This window comes from Pan troglodytes, chromosome 20 (assembly GCF_028858775.2).
Source record: "Pan troglodytes isolate AG18354 chromosome 20, NHGRI_mPanTro3-v2.0_pri, whole genome shotgun sequence".
Classification (NCBI taxonomy): Eukaryota; Metazoa; Chordata; class Mammalia; order Primates; family Hominidae; genus Pan; species Pan troglodytes.
Window position 1 is genome coordinate 41,554,032 of NC_072418.2, and position 20,190 is coordinate 41,574,221.

Genomic DNA, 20,190 nt, shown 5'->3' on the forward strand with positions numbered 1-20,190 from the left:
AATGTGTCATGCTCAACACTTTTTTTAAAATTGAAGTACAAAAAAGATCACGAATCATTAAGTATTTAGGTTGATGAAATGTCACCAACTGAGCAAACCTGTGTGACACTCATACAAATCCAGACACAGAACATTCTCACCCTCCACAAGCCCCCTGTCTTTCTTCCCAGCACGAATTCCCACAGATCCCCACTCGCCCGAAGTCTGGCGCAGTAGTTTTGTCTCATTTTGAGCTGGATAAAAATGGACTCCTGTATTGAATCTGGGTTCTTTCTCTCCACGTCTTGTCTTTGCAGTTCTTCCATGTTATCATATTTGGTTATAATTTATTCCTTTTTTTGGCCGGGCGCGGTGGCTCACGCCTGTAATCCCAGCACTTTGGGAGGCTGAGATGGGCGGATCACTTGAGGTCAGGAGTTTGAGACCCGTCTGGCCAACATGGTGAAACTCCCATCTCTACTACAAATATAAAAATGAGCCAGGCGTGGTGGTGTGTGCCTGTAATCCCAGCTACTTGGGAGGCTGAGGCAGGAGAATTGCTTGAACCCAGGAGGAGGAGGTTGTAGCAAGCCGAGATCGCACCACTGCACTTCAGCTTGGGCGACAGAGTGAGACTCTGTCTCAAAATAATAATAATAATAATAATTCCATATAGTCTTTCATTATGTGACAATTCCATGACTTATGAGACCCGTCTGGCCAACATGGTGAAACTCCCATCTCTACTACAAATACAAAAATGAGCCAGGCGTGGTGGTGCGTGCCTGTAATCCCAGCTACTTGGGAGGCTGAGGCAGGAGAATCGCTTGAACCCGGGAGGAGGAGGTTGTAGCGAGCCGAGATCGCACCACTGCACTTCAGCTTGGGCGACAGAGCAAGACTCTGTCTCAAAATAATAATAATAATAATAATAATAAATAATAATAATAATTCCATATAGTCTTTCATTATGTGACAATTCCATGACTTATATATATATTTTTATTTATTTAGAGATAGGTGTTGTGGATAGTGACTAAGTGGGCTGGTGGCATGCTAACTTCTATTTTTTTTTTATTTTCGAGACAGAGTCTTGCTCTGTCGCCCAGTCTGGAGTGCAGTGGCGTGATCTCAGCTCACTGCAACCTCCGCGATTGAAGCGATTCTCCTGCCTCAGCCTCCCCAGTATCTGGGATCACAGGTGTGTGCCACCACACCCAGCTAATTTTTGTAGAGACAGGGTTTTGCCATATTGGCCAGGCTGGTCTTGAACTCCTGGTCTCAAATAATCCACCCGCCTCAGTCTCCCAAAGTGCTGGGGTTACAGGCGTGAGTCACAGCACTAAGTTCTATTTTTCATCAGTCTAGAGTCTGGTAATAACTAGACACTAAAACATTTTAAGTTAAGTGAGTTATCTATACAAGAGGACTATATGTCCTAGACTGTAAAAAAAGACAAACTTATAGCTTCTCTGTTTTTTTTTTTAATTTTTCTTTGGTCCTGCCAACCTGACTCTTTTTTCTTAATTAAGACTCCACAGCAGGGTCTCGCTCTGTCACCAAGGTTGGAGTGCAGTGGCGAGATCCTAGCTCACTGCGGCCTCGGACTCCTGGGCTTAAGCCATCTTCCCACCTGAGCCTCCTGAGTGGCTAGGACTACAAGTGCACACCACTGTGCCCTGCTAATTTTTTTTTATTATTATTTTCCTGTAGAAACAGGGTCTTACTTTGTTGCCTAGGCTGATCTCGAACTCCTAGGCTCAAGCAATCGTCCCTCCTATGCCTCCAAATTGCTGACTCTCCAGGCGTGAACCACTGTCCCCGGCCTCCATGATTTATTGATCAATTTTCCTGTGATGGACATCTGAGTTGTTTCCAGGTTGGGGCTGCTGTGACTATTTGAGCATCTGACTTTTGATGAACATAGAGTGTACCATACTGTAGGGCAGTACCCAGGAGTGGAATAAATGGGTCATAGCAATTACTGTGATTCTACCAAACATAGCATGTTAGCAATTCATTGAAATCGTTCTCTCAGAAGTATATTTTTCCACTTTTTTTTTCACTAAAAGAAAGAACCGTGGATGTATATTTTTTCCAATGCAGAACATTTAGACAGCCACTGAACTCGCTGTCTTTAGTTTTTCCATCACGCGACGTTACCATAGCTTCAGACTCTCTCTTCCTGCCCGTTTTCACCCTCTCTCCCCCTGGCCTCATGGTGTGCTGTCTGACTCTCTCAGCCCATCTCCTGTAGCACCTGCGTCTTGAATGTGACTTAACAATCCTGGCTGAGCAGAGACTTCATAGTGTGGCAGTGTCGCCAGGCCCTGGGGACCCAGAAAAGCCTCAAGGAGGAGGTCAGAAATCCTGGCACTTATTTCTACTGTACACAGGCAGCCTTAGTCCTCGGGCTGGCCAAGAATACCCACAATACCAGTGCAGATGACCACAAAGGAAGGGACTTCTGAATCAAACCACAGAAACTCCTAAGGCAGAAAAATGATGGACATGATAACATGCAAATACAGACTTTCTTCTTTTGTTGCTGTTCTTCTTTCTTTCTCTTTTAAATTTTAAAGATGGGGTCTTGCTATGTTGCCCAGGCTGGTCTCAAACTCCTGGGCTCAAGGGATCCTTTCACCTAGACCTCCCAAAGTGCTGAGATTACAGGCAGATTTTCTTTTAACGAAGACACCATGGGACAAATGTCAGATGACAGAAGGGGAAAAGGTGTTTGCAATATTTAAAAATCAATGAGAAATTAATATCTAGAATATAGGCCAGGTGCAGTAGCTCATGCCTGTAATCCCAGCACTTTGAGAGGCTGAGGCGGGCAGATCACTTGAGATCAGGAGTTCGAGGCCAACCTGGCCAACGTGGCAAAACCCCGTCTCTATTAAAAATACAAAAATTAGCAGGGTGTGGTCGTGGGTATTGCTCTGTCATCCCGGCTACTTGGGAGGCTGAGGCATGAGAATCAGTTGAACCCAGGAGGTGGAGGTTGCAGTGAGCTGGGATTGAGCCACTGCACTCCAGCCTGGGAGACAGAATGGGACTCCATCTAAAAAAAAAAAAAAAAAAAAAAAAAAAAAAAGAATATAAAAGGAACAGCTGCAAATCAGCAAGTGAAAAAGATAGCAACCATAATAGAAAAATGGCCGGGCTCAGTGGCTCCTGCGCCTGTAATATAGGATTACATGCTTGTAATCTCAGCACTTTGGGAGACCGAGGTGGGTAGACTACCTGAGGTCAAGAGTTCGAGACCACCCTGGCCAACACGGCGAAACCCCGTCTCTACTAAAAATACAAAAATTAGGCTGGGCACAGTGGCTCACGCCTGCAATCCTAGCACTTTGGGAGGCCAAGGCAGGCGGATTGGCTGAGCTCAGGAGTTCGAGACCAGCCTGGGCAACACAGTGAAACCCGGTCTCTACTAAAATACAAAAGAAATTAGCCAGGTGTGGCAGCATGCGCCTGTAGTCCTGGGGGTGCTGAGGCAGGAGAATTGCTTGAACCCGGGAGGCGGAGGTTGCAGTGAGCCGAGATGGCGCCACTGAACTCCAGCCTGGGCGACAGAGCGAGACTCTGTCTCAAAAAAAAAAAAAAACAAAAAAAAAGTGAGCAGGGATCACAATGAGCAGATAACAAAGAAACCCAAAACTCTGATAGGCACCTGAGAAGATGCTAGAGATTGTTGGTAACTCATCAGGGAAGTGGAAAATAAAATGACAGCGAGTCCAGGCGTGGTGGCTCTTGCCTGTAATCCTAACACTTTGGGAAGCTGAGGTAGGAGGATCACTTGAGACCAGCAGTTCAATACCAGCCTGGGCAATATAGCAAGACCCCACCTCTATAAAAAATTTAAAAGTTAGTTGGGCGTGGTGGCACAAGCCTGTTGTCCCAGCTGCTCGGGAGGTTGAGGTGGGAGGATCCCTTGAGCCCAGGAGTTCCGGGCAGCAGTGAACCATAATTGCGCCACTACACCCCAGCCTGGGCAACAAAGTGAGATCTCATCTCTAAAAATAAAATAGAGAAAATAAATTAAAAAACAGCGAGTCATCCTATATAAATCTGGCAAAAATTAGTTAAGTTGGAAATGCCACATGAGGGTTGGGGATATGGGGACCCGGGGACCCTCATGCACTGATAGTGAGTAGCCATTCCGAGGGCTACCCAGCACTACTTACACAAATGGTGCACGTGGATATGTCACCCAGCAATTAGCTTCTGGGTACGCACAATAAAACATTCTCCCTCAGCTTCCTGGGGGACCAATACACAGATGTTCCCTCCAGCATTATTTAGGGAGAGCTGGAGGCAGCCTGGGTGTCCGCTCCCAGTAGGGGTAGGTGGAAAAACAGAAGGGATCAGTCACCAGAGAATCCTGCAAAGCCACCACTGTCACACACCAGGTGTCCACAGAGCAACAAGGGTAGGTCTTAAAACACATAATGATGACTGACAAAAATAAGAAACACTATTAATATCTTATGATATAATGCTCAATGACACAGAATCATTTTACATTTACATAAAGTTTTAGGGAAAAACAATATTTAATATACAACTATGTGTTGGATAATGTATAATAGATACAACATAGAATTGTATTGTACTGTATAATTATATTAGCCTAAATATATAATTATATAATTATACATTATATAACGCCAAATTATATAATTCCATAATATGACACAAACTTTTGTGCTATTTATTGCAGTTGTATTAACATCAGTATTTAATTATGGAACACCTAGAAACCTGCTATACCTTGAAGAACGGTTTCTATGTAATTTTGTTTAACTATGGGATATTGTTTTATATAACTTACTGTATACCACTACATGTTAATAAAATTTTTTTTTTTTTTTTTTTTTTTGAGATGGAGCCTTGCTCTGTCACCTGGGCTGGAGTGTAGTGGTATGATCTCGGCTCACTACAACCTCTGCCTCCTGAGCTCAAATGATTCTTGTTCCTCAGCCTCCCAAGTAGCTGGGATTAGAGTCGTGTGACACCATGCCCAGCTAATTTCTGTGTTTTTAGTAGAGTCAGAGTTTCACCATGTTGACCAAGCTGGTCTCAAATTCCTGGCTTCAAGTGATCTGTCTGCCTTGGCCTCCCAACGTGCTGGGATTACAGGCATGAGCCACTATGTCTGGCCTAGTAATAATTTTAATAGGGCTGGACGTGGTGGTTTACACCTGTAATCCCAGCACTTTGGGAGGCTGAGGTGGGCGAATCATGAGGTCAGGAGTTCGAGACCAGCCTGGCCAACATGGTGAAACCCCCGTCTCTACCAAAAATACAAAAATTAGCCGGGTGTGTTGGCAGGTGCCTGTAATCCCAGCTACTCAGGAGGCTGAGCAGGAGAATCATTTGAACCTGGGAGGTGGAGGTTGCAGTGAGTCAAGATCTTGCCACTGCACTCCAATCTGTGCAACAAGAGCAAGAGTCCGTCTCTAAATAAATAAATAAATAAATAACTAATAATAATAGCAACACTTACATTACATTAACCAGGCACTGGCACTGTTTTAAGTTTTATCTCATTTAATTAATTATCTCATTTAACTCTCCCAACAACCACATGAGGTCGGTACTATTAATATTCCCCTTACTGGATGGGGAAACCGAGGCACAGAGAAGCTAAGTGGCTTATCCATGTAACTCAAGGGAGTGGCAAGGCTGGGTGGGATTCAGATCCAGATTATCTGGCTTGGAGTCGGAGTCCTTGTTCTTTTTTTTTTTTTTCCAGACGAAGTCTCGCCCAGGCTGGAGTGCAGTGGCTCAATCTCGGCTCACTGCAGCTTCTGCCTCCCGAGTTCAAGCAATTCTCCTGCCTCAGTTTCCCAAGTGGCTGGGATTACAAGCATGTGTCACCACGCCTGGCTAATTTTTGTACTTTTAGTAGAGACGGGGGTTTCACCATGTTGGCCAGGCTGGTCTCGAACTCCTGACCTCAAGTGATCCACCCACCTAGGCGTCCCAAAGTGCTGAGATTACAGGGCTGAGCCACCACTCCCGGCCGGAGTCCTTGTTCTTAATCACTATGTTTGGTGCTTTTTAAAGTCAGGAGATCTGGTGCACATCCCTGCTCTGCTGCGTGATATCTTGCAAGAACTTCCCCACTCAGAGCCTCAGTCTGCCCTCTGTGAAATGGGAGAATGATGGCACGTTACTTACCGTGGTGGGGAGAAAGCGCAGGTACCTCCTAGATACTCTCTCTCCCACCCCACCTCCGGCGGCCAACGGCCAAGCAAACCTCCAGCCAAGATTTGGGGTATGTGGGCAGGGCTCCGGCGAAGGGGAGTGGCCGGGGAGTCCTGGTCCAATGGGGCCCGGGGGCGGGGCCTTCCTCCCATCTCTGTCCAGCACGCGTGTACTCCTCGCAGTTCCATCTACCTCGCGGGTGCCTCTGGCTTCCCCAGAGGTCTCCGACCCCAGCCCGCCCCCAGCCCTCCCGCCCAGCCCGCAGCCCCCTCCCTCTGTTCCCCGACCTCAGACCCTGGGCTTCCGACCTCGACATCATGGGTGACGCAGAAGGCGAAGACGAGGTCCAGTTCCTGCGGACGGTGCGTATCTCTGGGTTAGGGGCCTGCGGGGCTATCTCTTGGGGCTCTCTGAGGGTCTCTCTGTCTCTGAATGTCCCTGTCCGGCTTGCTGGTGGTCTCTGAGACTCGAGGTCTCTTCCTGTGTCACTTTGAGTGACTGTCACTCTTGTCTTTTAGTCTCCTTCACCTTTCTCACTACAGAGAATTAGTAGGATTGGGGACTCCAGAATGGGAAAGGGATCTTCGGTTGCCCTCTCTTCTGACTTTAGCGATTTGTCCCCCACAAGAAGGACCCCCGAGGGAGCACACCCTCACACCATCCTGGAAGCAGGCACTTGGGGAAGGTGATTCTAATTCCTGGGCTTGATTTAGCCATCCCCCCACCCCCACCTTAGCCCTAATTCTCTTTTTGCTCCAGACTCTGACCTATTTAAATTCTTGAGAAGGGAGCTGGAGTGAGCTGGAGGACACAGCTGCTTCCAACTCCTAGCCCTTGAGGGTCTCGTGGGGGAGGGATCTCTTGGGTTCTGGGTCTTTCTTTCCTTCTTCGTTTTGGGCAGGAGGGCTGCTCCCAATGGCTGCTAATGGTCTTGCAGGGTCTCTGGGTGGTGTCTCTCCCCATCTGTCTCTTTGGGTGTCTCCATGTCTCTGTCTCTTCCTCCATCTCAGTCTCCCTGTCTCTGTTTCTTAGCTTAAGGCCCTCTGATTTTCGCTGTCTCTCTAGCTGGGTCACTCCCTGCATCTGAGCCCCAGCTGGGGGCAGGGATGAGAATTGGAACAACAGGTGTCCCTCCCAGAATAGCCGGCTTTTCTGGGGCCTGGGCAGGGGATGGGGAGGGGATGAGAGGGAGGAGGGGCTGCCATCTCCCTGTCCTTCCCATCTTCCCCTCCCAGTGGCTCCGCAGGGTGTGGGGTCGTAAATATGGGAGGGGACGTCCTCTCCTCTGGGCTAGGTCTGCTGACCAGACGCTGGCCCCGCCCCTCCCCCGGGGCCCTGGAGCCGCACAGGAAATGCTGACACAGCATTCCTGCCCCAGAATAGGACCCTGGCGAGCCGGGTCCGGTTTCCTGGGAGAGAGGAACAAACAGCTGGGGCTGGTAGTGAAGGATGGGGACAGCTGGGAAGGGGCCTAGCTTCAGCCGAGACTCTCTCCCCAGCCCCAGCCCCTCAGCAGACACCATGGGTTGGGCCCTCCCCAGCCCTAATAAGACCATGGCCATGGCCACTGGCCCTTGAGCTGTCGCTGTAAACCAGGCCCTGTGCCCTGGGCCTCTGCCTCCTGAGACATCTAATTATATCCTCGCTGCCCTGTCTTCTGAGGTAGGGTCCTATCTTTATCTCCCTGACAGATTTGAGGGAAACCAAGGCCCGAATGGTAGAATCACTCACCCAAGGTCAAGGCCAGGAAGTGGCATCTCTGGATGCCCCTGGTGCCCAGCCCCATTGCCTTCACCAGAGAAAAACTGGGCCCAGACTTGCCAAAGTAGTCAGCGTTAGGGTTCTGGAGGCTTGGCCCTGGAATCTCTCCACCCCAGACTGGGTCAGTTTTTCTGATTGTTACTGAGGTCGTGGTGGATTTCTCAAAACTTTCTGGAGGCTGGGCGCAGTGGCTCACGCCTGTAATCCCAGCACTTTGGGAGGCCAAGGTGAGCGGATCACTTGAAGTCAGGAGTTTGAGACCAGCCTGGCCAACATGGTGAAACCCCGTCTCTACTAAAAATACAAAAAAAATTTAGCCAGGCGTGGTGGTGCATGCCTGTAATCCTAGCTACTCGGGAGGCTGAAGTGGGAGGATTGCTTGAACCTGGGAGGCAGAGGTTGCAGTGAGCCGAGATTGCGCCACTGCACACTCCAGCCTGGGCGACAGGGCGAGACTCCATCTCAGAACAAAAAACCTTCTGGACCACATCCCGCCCATAAGAAACATTCTGTCTTACAACTCAGTACATGCACACATGCATAGACATGATTAAAAACCAACTTTATTGAGGTATAATTGACCTGCAATAAATTTTACCCAGTTTATGTGTTCAATGAGTTGTTTTGTTTTTATTTATTTATTTATTTATTTTTTGAGATGGAGTTTCACTCTTGTTGCCCAGACTGGAGTGCAATGGCGTGATCGCAGCTCACTGCAACCTCTGCCTCCTGGGTTCAAGCGATTCTCCTGCCTCAGCCTCCTGAGTAGCTGGGATTGCAGGCGCGTGCCACCAAGCCCAGCTAATTTTTTGTATTTTTAGTAGAGATGGGGTTTCACCATGTTGGCCAGGCTGGTCTTGAACTCCTGACCTCAGATGATCCACCCATCTTGGCCTCCCAAGGTGCTGGGATTACAGGCGTGAGCCACCACGCCTGGCCTTTTTTTTTCTTTTTGAGACAGAGTCTCAATCTGTTGCCCAGGCTGGAGTACAGCAGTTCAATGGTTGGTTCAACGCAACCTCCACTTCCCAGGCTCCAGTGATCCTCCCACCTCAGCCTCTTGAGTAGCTGGGACTACACGTGCATAGCACCATGCTTGGCTAATTTGTAAAATTTTTTGTAGAGGTAAGGTCTCACTATATTGCCCAGGCTGGTCTCAAACTCCTGGGCTCAAGAAATCCTCCGGCCTTGGCCTCCCAAAGTTTTGGGAATTACAGGCATAAGCCACCATGCCCGGCCTTTCTTCTTTCACTCAGCATAATATTTTTGACATTCATCCATGTAGCATGTATTGAGTTCGTTGCTTTTTGTTGCCGAATATTATTCCATTGTGCGACTATACTGTGGTGTGTTTATCAGTTCACCTGCTGATGGACATTTGAGTCGTCTCCAATTTTTACTATTATGGACAACACAGGGCCTGTGACCATTCACTTGTACCTATTTTTAACTGAAACAAGTCTCATAAAATGTAGATGGCCCCTGAAGCATGATGGGCACGCTGTGATTTTCTATTCTTGCTCCATTTTGCTTCGTTTGGTTAAGTGTGATGGCCACAGCCCCCCCAAACTGATTTCACTTCTCTTTGGTGGGTGGTGACCTCTACCCTTACCCAGGCTGGGGTTTCTCAAACCCTGGCCCAAGTTAGAAGCTCCTGGGGTCTGGTAAACAGTACGTATTCCCTGCTGACCCCAAATCAGGCTCTTGATGGTGGTGGGGGACTGGGCCAGCAGGGAAGCTACATTTTTAACCAGAACCCTCCGCTTCCTTCATTTTTTTTTTTTTAAGATGGAGTCTTCCTTTGTAGCCCAGGCTGGAGTGCAATGGCACCATCTCGGCTCACTGCAACCTCTGTCTCCTGGGTTGAAGCGATTCTCCTGTCTCAGCCTCCCGAGTAGCTGGGATTACAGGCATGCACCACTACGCCCGGCTAATTTTTGTACTTTTAATAGAGATGGGGTTTCACCATGTTGGCCAGGCTGGTCTCGAACTCCTGACCTCAAGTGATCCGCCCACCTTGGCCTCCCAAAGTGCTGGGATTACAGGAATGAGCCACCTCGCCCAGCCTGCCTTCATTCTAATTCAGGAAAAGTTTGAGAATCAATGTGGTAATGATTGGGCTCTCTGTCTCTGCTTTGCACTCTGGCTTTGCCATTTGCCTGCTTCCTAATTTGGGGCAAGTGATTTTTATTTTTCTCTCTGAGCCTCAGTGTTCTCATCTGGAAAATGGGGACAAGATTATATACAATAGCCAGACCCCATGGCTCACACCTGTAATCCCTTCGCTTTGGGAGGCTGAAGCAGGAGGATTGCTTGAGGCCAGGAGTTCAAAAACAGCCTGGGCAACGTAGGGAGACCTTGTCTTTACCAAAAAATGTTAAACTTTAGCTGGGCGTGGCAGTGTGCACCTGTAGTCCCAGCTACTCGGGAGGCTGAGGTGGGAAGATCACTTGAAACCAGGAGTCGGAAGCTGCAGTGAGCTGTGATCTCGCCACTGCACTCCAGTCTGGGCAACAGAGCAAGACCCTGTGTCTACAAAAATATATATATCTTAAATTAGCTGGGTGTGGTGGCATGAGCCTGCAGTCATAGCTTCTCAGGAGACTGAATGGAGAGGATCACTCAGCCTAGGAGTCCAAGGCTGCAGTGAGCTATGATCGTACCACTGCACTCCACCCCGGGAGACAGAGTGAGACCCAGTCTCTTAAAAAAAAAAAAAGTTATTTTTCAAGGGGCCCATGCAAGTATCTCTCTGACCTCATCTCCTCCCTGTTTGCCCCTCCTCCCTGCGGCCACCATCCTGCTCCATCTCCTGTGCTGTCCCTCAACACCCCAGCACCCACCAGCCAGAGGCCTTGGCCCAGACTCCCTCCTCTTCCCCCAGAGATGAGCAGGCCTGATTCCTTCTTGTTATTTGGACAAGGCTCAACTCAAATGTCACCTCCTTGGAGAGGCTGTCACTTCACTCCCTCACTGATCTCATCCCCATCCTAAAAGCCACTCTCTTACATCAGCCTGGGTTATTTTTTCTATAACACCTATCACTGACATTAACATTACATATTAATTCACCTGTTTATTCCCTGTCTCCATCATGAGGATTTAAGCTCCCTGAGGGCCATGATTTTTTTTTTTTTCCTTTTGAGACATGGTCTCAATCTGTCTCAGGGGCCCCAGGGAGGTGGGGCTTGATTATGACTCACTGCAGCCTTGATTTCCCAGGCTTGGCAGTCCTCCCACCTCAGCCTCCCGAGTAGCAGGGACTACAGGAACATACCACCATGCTCGGCTAATTTTTAATTTTTAACTTTTGTAGAGATGGGGGTCTCATTATGTATATTGCCCAGGCTAGTCTTTTTTTTTTTTTTTTTTTTGAGATGGAGTCTCGCTCTGTCACCCAGGCTCGAGTTCAGTGGCGTGATCTCGGCTCACTACAAGCTCCGCCTCCCAGGTTCACACCATTCTCCTGCCTCAGCCTCCCGAGTAGCTGGGACTACAGGCGCCCGCCACCACACCCGGCTAATTTTTTGTATTTTTAGTAGAGACGGGGTTTCACCATGTTAGCCAGGATGGTCTCGATCCTCTGACCTTGTGACCCTCCTGCCTCGTCCTCCGAAAGTGCTGGGATTACAGGCGTGAGCCACCGTGCCTGGCCCCAGGCTGGTCTTAAACTCCTGGGCTCAAGTAATCCTTCTGCCTCAGCCTCCCAAACTGTTGAGATTTGCAGGTGTGAACCACCGCGTCCAGCCAAGGCAGGGATCTTGATCTTCATTGACTTTATTCACTGCTCTATATTCAGTGCCTAGAACAGCAGGTGGCCCATGGCAGATGCTCAACCAAGGTCTGTTAAATGAGTGTAAGGCCCAGAGCACAAGGCCTGGGAGCCAGTAAAGTGCTTAATAAAAACAGGCTATACCATTACTATGTTTTTTGTTTGTTTGTTTTTTGAGATGGAGTTTTGCCCAGGCTGGAGTTTCACTCTCGTTGCCCAGACTGGAGTGCAATCTGGTGGTGGCAACCTCCACCTCCCAGGTTCAAGCCATTCTCCTGCCTCAGCCTCCCAAGTAGCTGGGATTACAGGCATACGCCACCATGCCCGGGTAATTTTGTATTTTTAGTAGAGACAGGGTTTCTCCATGTTGTTCAGGCTGGTCTCGAACTTCTGACCTCAGGTGATCCACCTGCCTCGGCCTCCCAAAGTGCTGGGATTACAGGCGTGAGCCACCTCACCCGGCTATTTTTGGTTTTGTTTGTTTTTGAGATGGAGTCTCACTCTGTCGCCCAGGCTGGAGTGCAATGGCTCGATCTCAGCTCCCTGCAACCTCTGCCTCCTGGGTTCAAGCGATTCTCCTGGCTCAGACTCCCGAGTAGCTGGAACTACAGGCGTGCACCACCACACCCCACTAATTTTTGTATTTTTTAGTAGAGACGGGGTTTCACCATGTTGGCCAGGCTGGTCTCGAACTCCTGACCTCAAGTGATCCACCTCCTCGGCCTCCCAGAGTGCTGGGATTATAGGTGGGAACTACCGCGCCCGGACTCAATACTGTCCTTTATGGTACTTCCAGGATCCAGCCCGGGCTGTCATGTTGCATTCAGGTGCCATTAGAAAGCAGTCTATAAATAAAGATAAAATAGCAGTCTATTATTAAAACAACACGCAAAAGAGAGAATTTAGAGAAAGATGAGCTTAAAAAGCAATTTAACTTGAGCAAGTTTCCACCTTCCAGTGGATCACTTTGCAGACCCCACTTGGGAGGCCTCTGGAGCCAGTTGGACTCAGGTTCAAATCCCAGCTCCTCCTGTTACCAACTGTGTGGCCTTGGTCCATCTGTGTCCCACTTTGAGCTTCAGTTTCCCCATTTTAAAATGGGGATAAGCCAGGCACAACAGTTCATGCCTATAGTCCCAGCTACTCAGGAGGCTGAGGCAACAGGATTGCTTGAGTCCAGGAGGTCAAGGTTGCAGTGAGCTATAATTTACACCACTTCACTCCAGCCTGGGTGACACAGCAAGACCCTGTCTCTAAAAATAAAAATAAATGGGATGATTACTTGAGGTCAGGAGTTCGAGAGCAGCCTGGCCAACATGGCGAAACCTTGTCTCTACTAAAAATATAAAAATTAGCCAGGTGTGGTGGTGCATGCTTGTAATTTCAACTATTTGGGAGGCTGAGGCAGGAGAATCGCTTGAACCCAGGAGGTGGAGGCTGCAGCGGGCTGAGATTGCACCACTGTGCTCCAGCCTGGGCAACAGAGACTATTTCAAATAAATAAATAATAAAAAATAAAATAAATGGGATGACGCTGGCTTGTATCTCAAGGAGTTGTCAGGAGCAGGTAGAGGGCTTGGGTGGGTTGATCTTGTCAGTCACTGTCTTTTTCATAAGGACCAGGGTGGGAGGAGGGGCCTGTGGTCTGCAGTATTTGTGGTATCTGGGCCAGGACCCCCTGGAGACGCTGCCCCTCGGTTCCGCAGGACGATGAGGTGGTCCTGCAGTGCAGCGCTACCGTGCTCAAGGAGCAGCTCAAGCTCTGCCTGGCCGCCGAGGGCTTCGGCAACCGCCTGTGCTTCCTGGAGCCCACTAGCAACGCGCAGGTCTGTGCAGGAGGGAGAGGGGCCTGGGGACAGGGGGTCTGAAGGGGCAGAGAATCTTGGGTCCAAAGAAGAGGGTTCTGGGAGTCTGAAAGGAGGTGCTGACAGGAGAGAAAGTGAGGAGGGGAGTAAGGCTAAGAGGGGCTACCTGAGGTGGGGAGGGGTGGAGGTCTGAGAAGGGAGGGGCAGGGGGTCTGGGGTGTTGGAGGGAATCCCCGTGTGCACAGAAGTGTGGTAGGCCAGGGCGGGGGCTGCTGATCCAGAACGTTCCTTGGCAGGTGGCTGAGTGGGCAGAAAGCCTCGGGTTTAAGGGGAGGTCCAGAAGAAGGGCTGGTTGGGGAACGGGTCTCAGGAGGGAGGAGCAGGGAAACTGAGGGACGGCTGGGGCGTGGGGAGGGGGGGTAGGGAGGGACGAGGCAAAGGACCTGCAGCACAAGGAGGAGGGGTTTTATTTTTTATTTTTAAAATTTTTTCAGGTAACAAGACTGAATTATTATGGGGTGTTTTAGGGGGAAGGAGGCCCTCGGCGGGGGCGGGGGAGGATGGGACAGGGCCTGAGATGCGGAGGGCATCTGATGGGGGTGGGGGCTTGAGGGTCTTAGATAGTGGAGTCTGAGGGAAGGTGATCCCCAAGTCCGAGCCCAGGAATTCTGAGGGTGGGGGCAGCTGGAGTCTGAGAGGGCAGGGGATCGAGGGGCCGAGGGCCTTGGATCCAAGGCAAAGGGGCCTGGAAGGTCAGGGGACACCCGCAGGGGGCTGACTGGGGAGACTGGGGGCTGAGAGGTGGAAGGAGCCTGGGGTCTGAAAGGAGGAGACCTGGAGGAGGGGCGGGGGCTGGCAGACCGGGGGATGTGGAATCTGATGGGGGGGAAGTTTCAGAGTCTGAGCGAGTGGGGTCTGAGGAGCAGAGTCTTGAGTTTAGGAGTTGGACAGTGGGAGACTGAGGAGGGAGTATAAGGTTGAGCGCCCTCCTGTGTCTGTGAAGCAGAGTTCAGAGGTGTTTGAAGGAAAAGGCAGGAGCGAGGACTGTCTGATGGTGGAGGCAGGAGGTGGGGCTTCCTTTGGGGTTGGAGGGATGTGGGGTCATCTGCAGAGGAGGACACAGAACAGGAGATTCCTGTCCTTGGAGCAGGGTCAGTGTGTCTCAGGGGAGAGGCATGGGGGTGAGGCTTCCTATGAGATTAGGTGGGACACGGGTTAGTGGGGAGGGTTAGGGTTAGGGAAGTTTCTATGGAGTCTGGGTGGGTCTGAGGTGTTTGAGGGAGGAGGCACAGAAGAGGTGTTTTCGTGATGTTGGTCTAGATTCAGTGTGTCTGAGGGGGATGGCAGAGGGCAGGGCCTTCCTGTGGGGTGGGGGTGGGGTCTGGTGTCTCAGGAGTGTGGGCATCCAGACTAGGGGAGGGAGTGTGGCAGGGAATGTTGCTGGGGTGGGGGGGTCTTCTGACCCCTCACTCACATCCCCCTCCCACCCCAGAATGTGCCCCCCGATCTGGCCATCTGTTGCTTCGTCCTGGAGCAGTCCCTGTCCGTGCGAGCCCTGCAGGAGATGCTGGCTAACACGGTGGAGGCTGGCGTGGAGGTGAGGACCCCACCTGGGGGTGGGCGGGGTGGCAGAGATGGGCGAGAGGACCTGGGGGTCGTTTAGGGCACGGTGGCAAGGATGGGTGAGAGGACCCGGGGATCGCTTACCATCTGCTCTTCTTCCTCTCTCTGCCCTGCCCCCCACAGGCCCTCAATTTGGATAAGTGGGTAGGTCTGGCCTTGGATGTCACCTGTCCTTCCACCCCTCCTGACCCCAGGCAGGCCCGTCTCTCGGGCCCACGCCCTGCACACAGGGGCTGGAGGGTCTTCCCCCACCCCAGTTGTCAGGGGCTGTGGAGCCCAGAACAGGCCAGGCAGGAAGGAAGGAAGGAAGGGGATGGGGGCTTCTGAGCCCCTGTCCCCGACACCTGCTCCTTTCTCCTCTTTCCAGTCCTTTCCCCCAACCCTGATCCCAGCTCCTCTCCGCATGGGACCTCTCCCACCTCCCCCATCCCAAGTGTGAGTCCCTCTGGTCCAGGAGTGGGTCCACCATGTGATCACCTGGCCCCATCACATGGTGCCCCCATGGCGCCCTTGGAGCATGGGCATGTGACAGCCATGATGGGAGGCATGGTGACATCGAGCAGTCAGATGTCTGCCCCAAGGTCCGGGTTGGGGACCTTGTGCTGGGGAGGGGCGGCTGTCTTAGACTGCGGGTAACATTCACCTATGGAACAACTGCTAGGCCTGTCCCGGAGCACACGGGCTGCAGCGCAGCGTGATGGGGGAGGTCAGAGCAGAGGGGCCAGAGTACACGGAACACAAGATCTTGGGGCTGTCCTCAGGGTCCCCAGGAAACTAGAAGACGGGTTCGTTCTCCTGAGTGATTTCCAGCCAAGGTGAAGGAAGCAGAGAGGACAGAGTGGGCTTTGGGGAATATAAAATGCTCCATCCATAGGCATCTCAGAGATATAGTCCTTGCTTCCGTGAATGGGGAAACTGAGGCAGAGAGTCCTGTGGGAGTCTGAGCTGAGGCTGTTTCACCTCTAGGCCTGAGCATGGTATTTTACAGGGAGCAACTTGTCACCTGTGACTAGGCCAGACCTCTTGGGGATCTGGAGAGTCCGGGGATCTGTGCTTATTCTGTTCCCTCCCTCCCCCTGCAGTCATCCCAGGGCGGGGGACACAGGACGCTCCTGTATGGCCATGCCATCCTGCTCCGGCATGCACACAGCCGCATGGTGAGTGCAACCTCGGTGGGCGTGGGCAGGGGCCAGGGCATGTGGGGCCTGCTAGAAGGAGGCTGACCTCCCTCTACAACCCTAGTATCTGAGCTGCCTCACCACCTCCCGCTCCATGACTGACAAGCTGGCCTTCGATGTGGGACTGCAGGAGGACGCAACAGGTGCAGCAGCTGGAGGGGATGGGGGTGTGAAGGGGCCCCGCAGCAGGGATTCAGGGGGTAGAAGGTCTGCAGAATGCCAAGGCAAGCATGAGACTACCCTGGGGACATGAATGGGGGCTTCGTAGCAGAGAGTCTGCGATACAGTCCAGACAGGGAGACAGACACACGTTGGGGACCACTAGGCAGAGAGTCTGAAGTCAGGAACGGGGAACTGTTAGGCAGAGAGTTGGTGGCAGTGATAGGAGAGTTGTGGGCCAAGGGCCCGGGAGGCTTGGTGGAGGGAGAGCCCTGGGGAAGAGCATTCTGGGAAGCCATCATCTGACAGCCACCCCCATTCCATCCCCACCCATAGGAGAGGCTTGCTGGTGGACCATGCACCCAGCCTCCAAGCAGAGGTCTGAAGGAGAAAAGGTCCGCGTTGGGGATGACATCATCCTTGTCAGCGTCTCCTCCGAGCGCTACCTGGTGAGCCATTGCGGTTCCTCCTGCTCCCAGGTCTGGGGGTGCATGGGATGGTCCCCATCTTCTCACCATGGGTTTGCCTGGCTGATCTCCCACCCCAAGGTCCTGACTCCCAATTTCCCATTTCCTGACCCCTGACATCCAATTTTCTGATTTCTGACCTCCCATTGCCCGACTTGATCATTTCCTGATCTGTGATCTCTGATGACTCTGTCTCCCATCTGCCGGTTTCCGGGTATCCACCCTTGATTTCTGGCCTCTGACGCTGGGACTCTCGCCCACCCCTGCAATTGTCTCTGACTGCGGCATCCTGATGGCCCCCAGCACCTGTCGACCGCCAGTGGGGAGCTCCAGGTTGATGCTTCCTTCATGCAGACACTGTGGAACATGAACCCCATCTGCTCCCGCTGCGAAGAGGGTGAGGGCCCCAGACCTCCCCCTAAATGGACACCCCCCCAAAACAGACCCTTAATGTTGCTCTTCAGGCATACCCAAATGGAGCCTTGGAACCTCAGACCTCAAACCTAGATCTCCAAATTATGGCTCTCACACTTAGATCTCCAGCTGACCCCAAATCCAGACCCCCAGAGCTCAGAACCCCCCCAAACCCCAAACTAAATATCAGGCTCCCAAACTTAGACCCCAAAGTATTAGCCCCCAAGGCTCCTAAACTCAGATTCAAATCTTAAAACATCAAGTTTAAAGCTTGTGGCCGGGCATGGTGGCTCACACCTGTAATCTCAGCACTTTGGGAGGCCGAGGTGGGTGGATCACCTGAGTTCAGGAGTTTGAGACCAGCCTGGCCAACATGGCGAAACCCCATCTTTATTAAAAATACAAAAATTATCTGAGTGTGGTGGCATGTGCCTGTAATCCCACCTACTCAGGAGGGTGAGGCAGGAGAATTGCTTGAACCTGGGTGGCGGAGGGGCCTGGGTGACAGAGCCAGACTCTGCCTCAAAAAAAAAATTAAACTCCTTAGACAATAAGCATAGACTATGATCTCAGCCCCTCAAACCCAGACCCCCAAATTCAAACCTCAGATCCCCAAACCAAGACTCCAATCTTCAGCCCTCCAACCTCAGACTTCCAAACTTCAATTTCAAATCCCAAAAACCAAAATCCACCAAAGCAAACTCCCAATTCAGATTCCCATGCTAAGACTCCAGGCATGGCCCAATACTTTGACCCCAAGTCTCATACCCCAAACTTCAGAGTCCTAAACCAGACCCACACTGGGACTCAAACCACAGATGGTTTTTGACCCTCAAATTCAGACCCTGAAACTCAGACTCATCAACTTCTAACTACAAAGCTCAGATCGTTCCTACGTCATACCCCAAAGCTCAGACTTCCAAACCCTAGATTGTAACTTCAGATCCCCAACCTCACTTTCCAGCTTCTGGCCTCCAAAATCAATACTCAAGGCCGAGCGCGGTGGCTCACGCCTGTAATCCCAGCACTTTGAGGGGCCAAGGTGGGTGGATCACTTGAGATCAGGAGTTCGAGACCAGCCTGGGCCAACATGGCAAAACCCCATCTCTAATAAAAATACAAAAATTGGCTGGGCATGGTGGCGGGCGGCTGTAGCCCCAGCTACTTGGGAGGCTGAGGCAGGAGTATTGCTTGAATCTGGGAGGCAGAGGTTGCAGTGAGCCAAGATTGCACCACTGCACTGCAGCCTGGGCAACAGAGCAAAACTCTGTCTTAAAAACAAAACGAAACAAAACGAAACAAAAAAACCCTCAAAATTCAGGCCCTAACTCCAGAACCCAGCCTCAGACCCAACCATCACCCTTCTAAACCCAGAGGCTAAACCTCAACCCTAGAACTCAGACTCCAACACCAGTGAACATTAGAACTCCACCTTTCACCACACACACACTCTGACCCCAACCTCAAAAGTCCAAACTCAGAACCTTAAACCACAGACTCACAACTCAGACAGCCTCAGCTCTGCAGACCCAGACCCCCCACATTAGGTGCCCAGCTTCAGACCCCAAGTCTCATATCCCCACTTTAGGCCTCAACCTTGGCCTGAAAATACCCTGAAACTCAGACCTCCAACTGCAAAACCCCAAACTCAGCCCTCAGGTTCCCCCAGGGGAGGAGCAGGGCCCCTGACTTCATCTTGGCTCCTGGTCTTCCTGGGGCTCCAGCCTCCCATTGACCACCTTCCCTTGCTCCTCTCCAGGCTTCGTTACGGGAGGTCACGTCCTCCGCCTCTTTCATGGACATATGGATGAGTGTCTGACCATTTCCCCTGCTGACAGTGATGACCAGCGCAGGTCTGGGCTGTGGACAAGAGGGCCTGGGGTCTAGGGGTGGACGTGGAGGGCTGGGACCCTATGAGTAGGATTAGGGACCAGATTCCGGGGAGCTGAACCCTTGACTTTACTCTCTTCTGTGTCCCCAGACTTGTCTACTATGAGGGGGGAGCTGTGTGCACCCACGCCCGCTCCCTCTGGAGGCTGGAGCCACTGAGAATCAGGTAGGGCGGGGAAGGTGGGGAGAGACCAGGGAGAGGCTGGGGTCACCTGGCAGGCTGGGAGGACAGAAAAGGTCTTGAGGGAAGATCTGATAAAGAGACTGAAGGGTCTCGAGGGAAAATCAGAGCAGCCTGAGAGAGAGATGAAAATCTCGGCCAGGCGTGGTGACTTCATGCCTGTAATCCCGGCACTTTGGGAGGCTGAGGCAAGAGGATCACTGGAGGCCAGAAGTTCAAAACCAGCCTAGGCAACGTCATGAGACCCCCGTCTCTGCAAATAAAATAAAATAAAATAAATAAAATAAAGAATTAGCCGGGTGTGGTGGTGTGCACCTTTAGTCTCAGCTACTTTGTGGGGCTGAGGTGGGAGGATCACTTGAGCCCAGGGGGCCAAGGCTGCAGTGAGCTGAGATCCTGCCACAGTACTCCAGCCTGGGTGACAGAGCAAGATCCTGTCTCAAACAAACAAACAAACAAAACAAAAACAAAAAGAGGCCAAGCGTGGTGGCTCACGCCTGTAATGCCAGCACTTTGGGAGGCCGAGGCAGGTGGATCACTTGAGGTCAGGAGTTCCAGACCAGGCTGGCTAACGTGGTGAAACCCTGTCTCTACTAAAGATACAAAAATTAGCCTGGTGTGGTGGTGGGCATCTGTAATCCTTGCTACTGGGGAGGCTCAGGCAGGAGAATCCCTTGAACCCAGGAGGTGGCGGTTGCAGTGAGCTGAGATTGCACCATTGCATTCCAGCCTGGGCGACAGAGCG

General features: G+C 51.5%; 1 protein-coding gene across 5 annotated transcripts in view; it reads left to right on the top strand.

Annotated features, from left to right (window-relative positions):
- The first annotated feature begins 6,372 nt into the window (after positions 1 to 6,372).
- Positions 6,373 to 20,190, top strand: part of RYR1 (ryanodine receptor 1) — a 158,463-nt gene continuing 144,645 nt past the window's right edge. For 3 of the 5 annotated variants that reach the window (XM_009435536.5, XM_009435537.5, XM_016935856.4), the window contains exons 1-9: positions 6,382 to 6,557; positions 13,435 to 13,554; positions 15,026 to 15,130; positions 16,239 to 16,313; positions 16,399 to 16,477; positions 16,830 to 16,942; positions 17,264 to 17,357; positions 19,134 to 19,227; positions 19,356 to 19,430. In XM_009435536.5, coding sequence (XP_009433811.2) covers positions 6,513 to 6,557; positions 13,435 to 13,554; positions 15,026 to 15,130; positions 16,239 to 16,313; positions 16,399 to 16,477; positions 16,830 to 16,942; positions 17,264 to 17,357; positions 19,134 to 19,227; positions 19,356 to 19,430 — 800 coding nt within the window. In that variant the 5' untranslated portion in view covers positions 6,382 to 6,512. Of the gene's footprint in view, positions 6,558 to 13,434; positions 13,555 to 15,025; positions 15,131 to 16,238; positions 16,314 to 16,398; positions 16,478 to 16,829; positions 16,943 to 17,263; positions 17,358 to 19,133; positions 19,228 to 19,355; positions 19,431 to 20,190 lie in introns of all 5 variants that reach the window. The other 2 variants (XM_009435534.3, XM_009435535.5) reach the window with 2 other exon arrangements.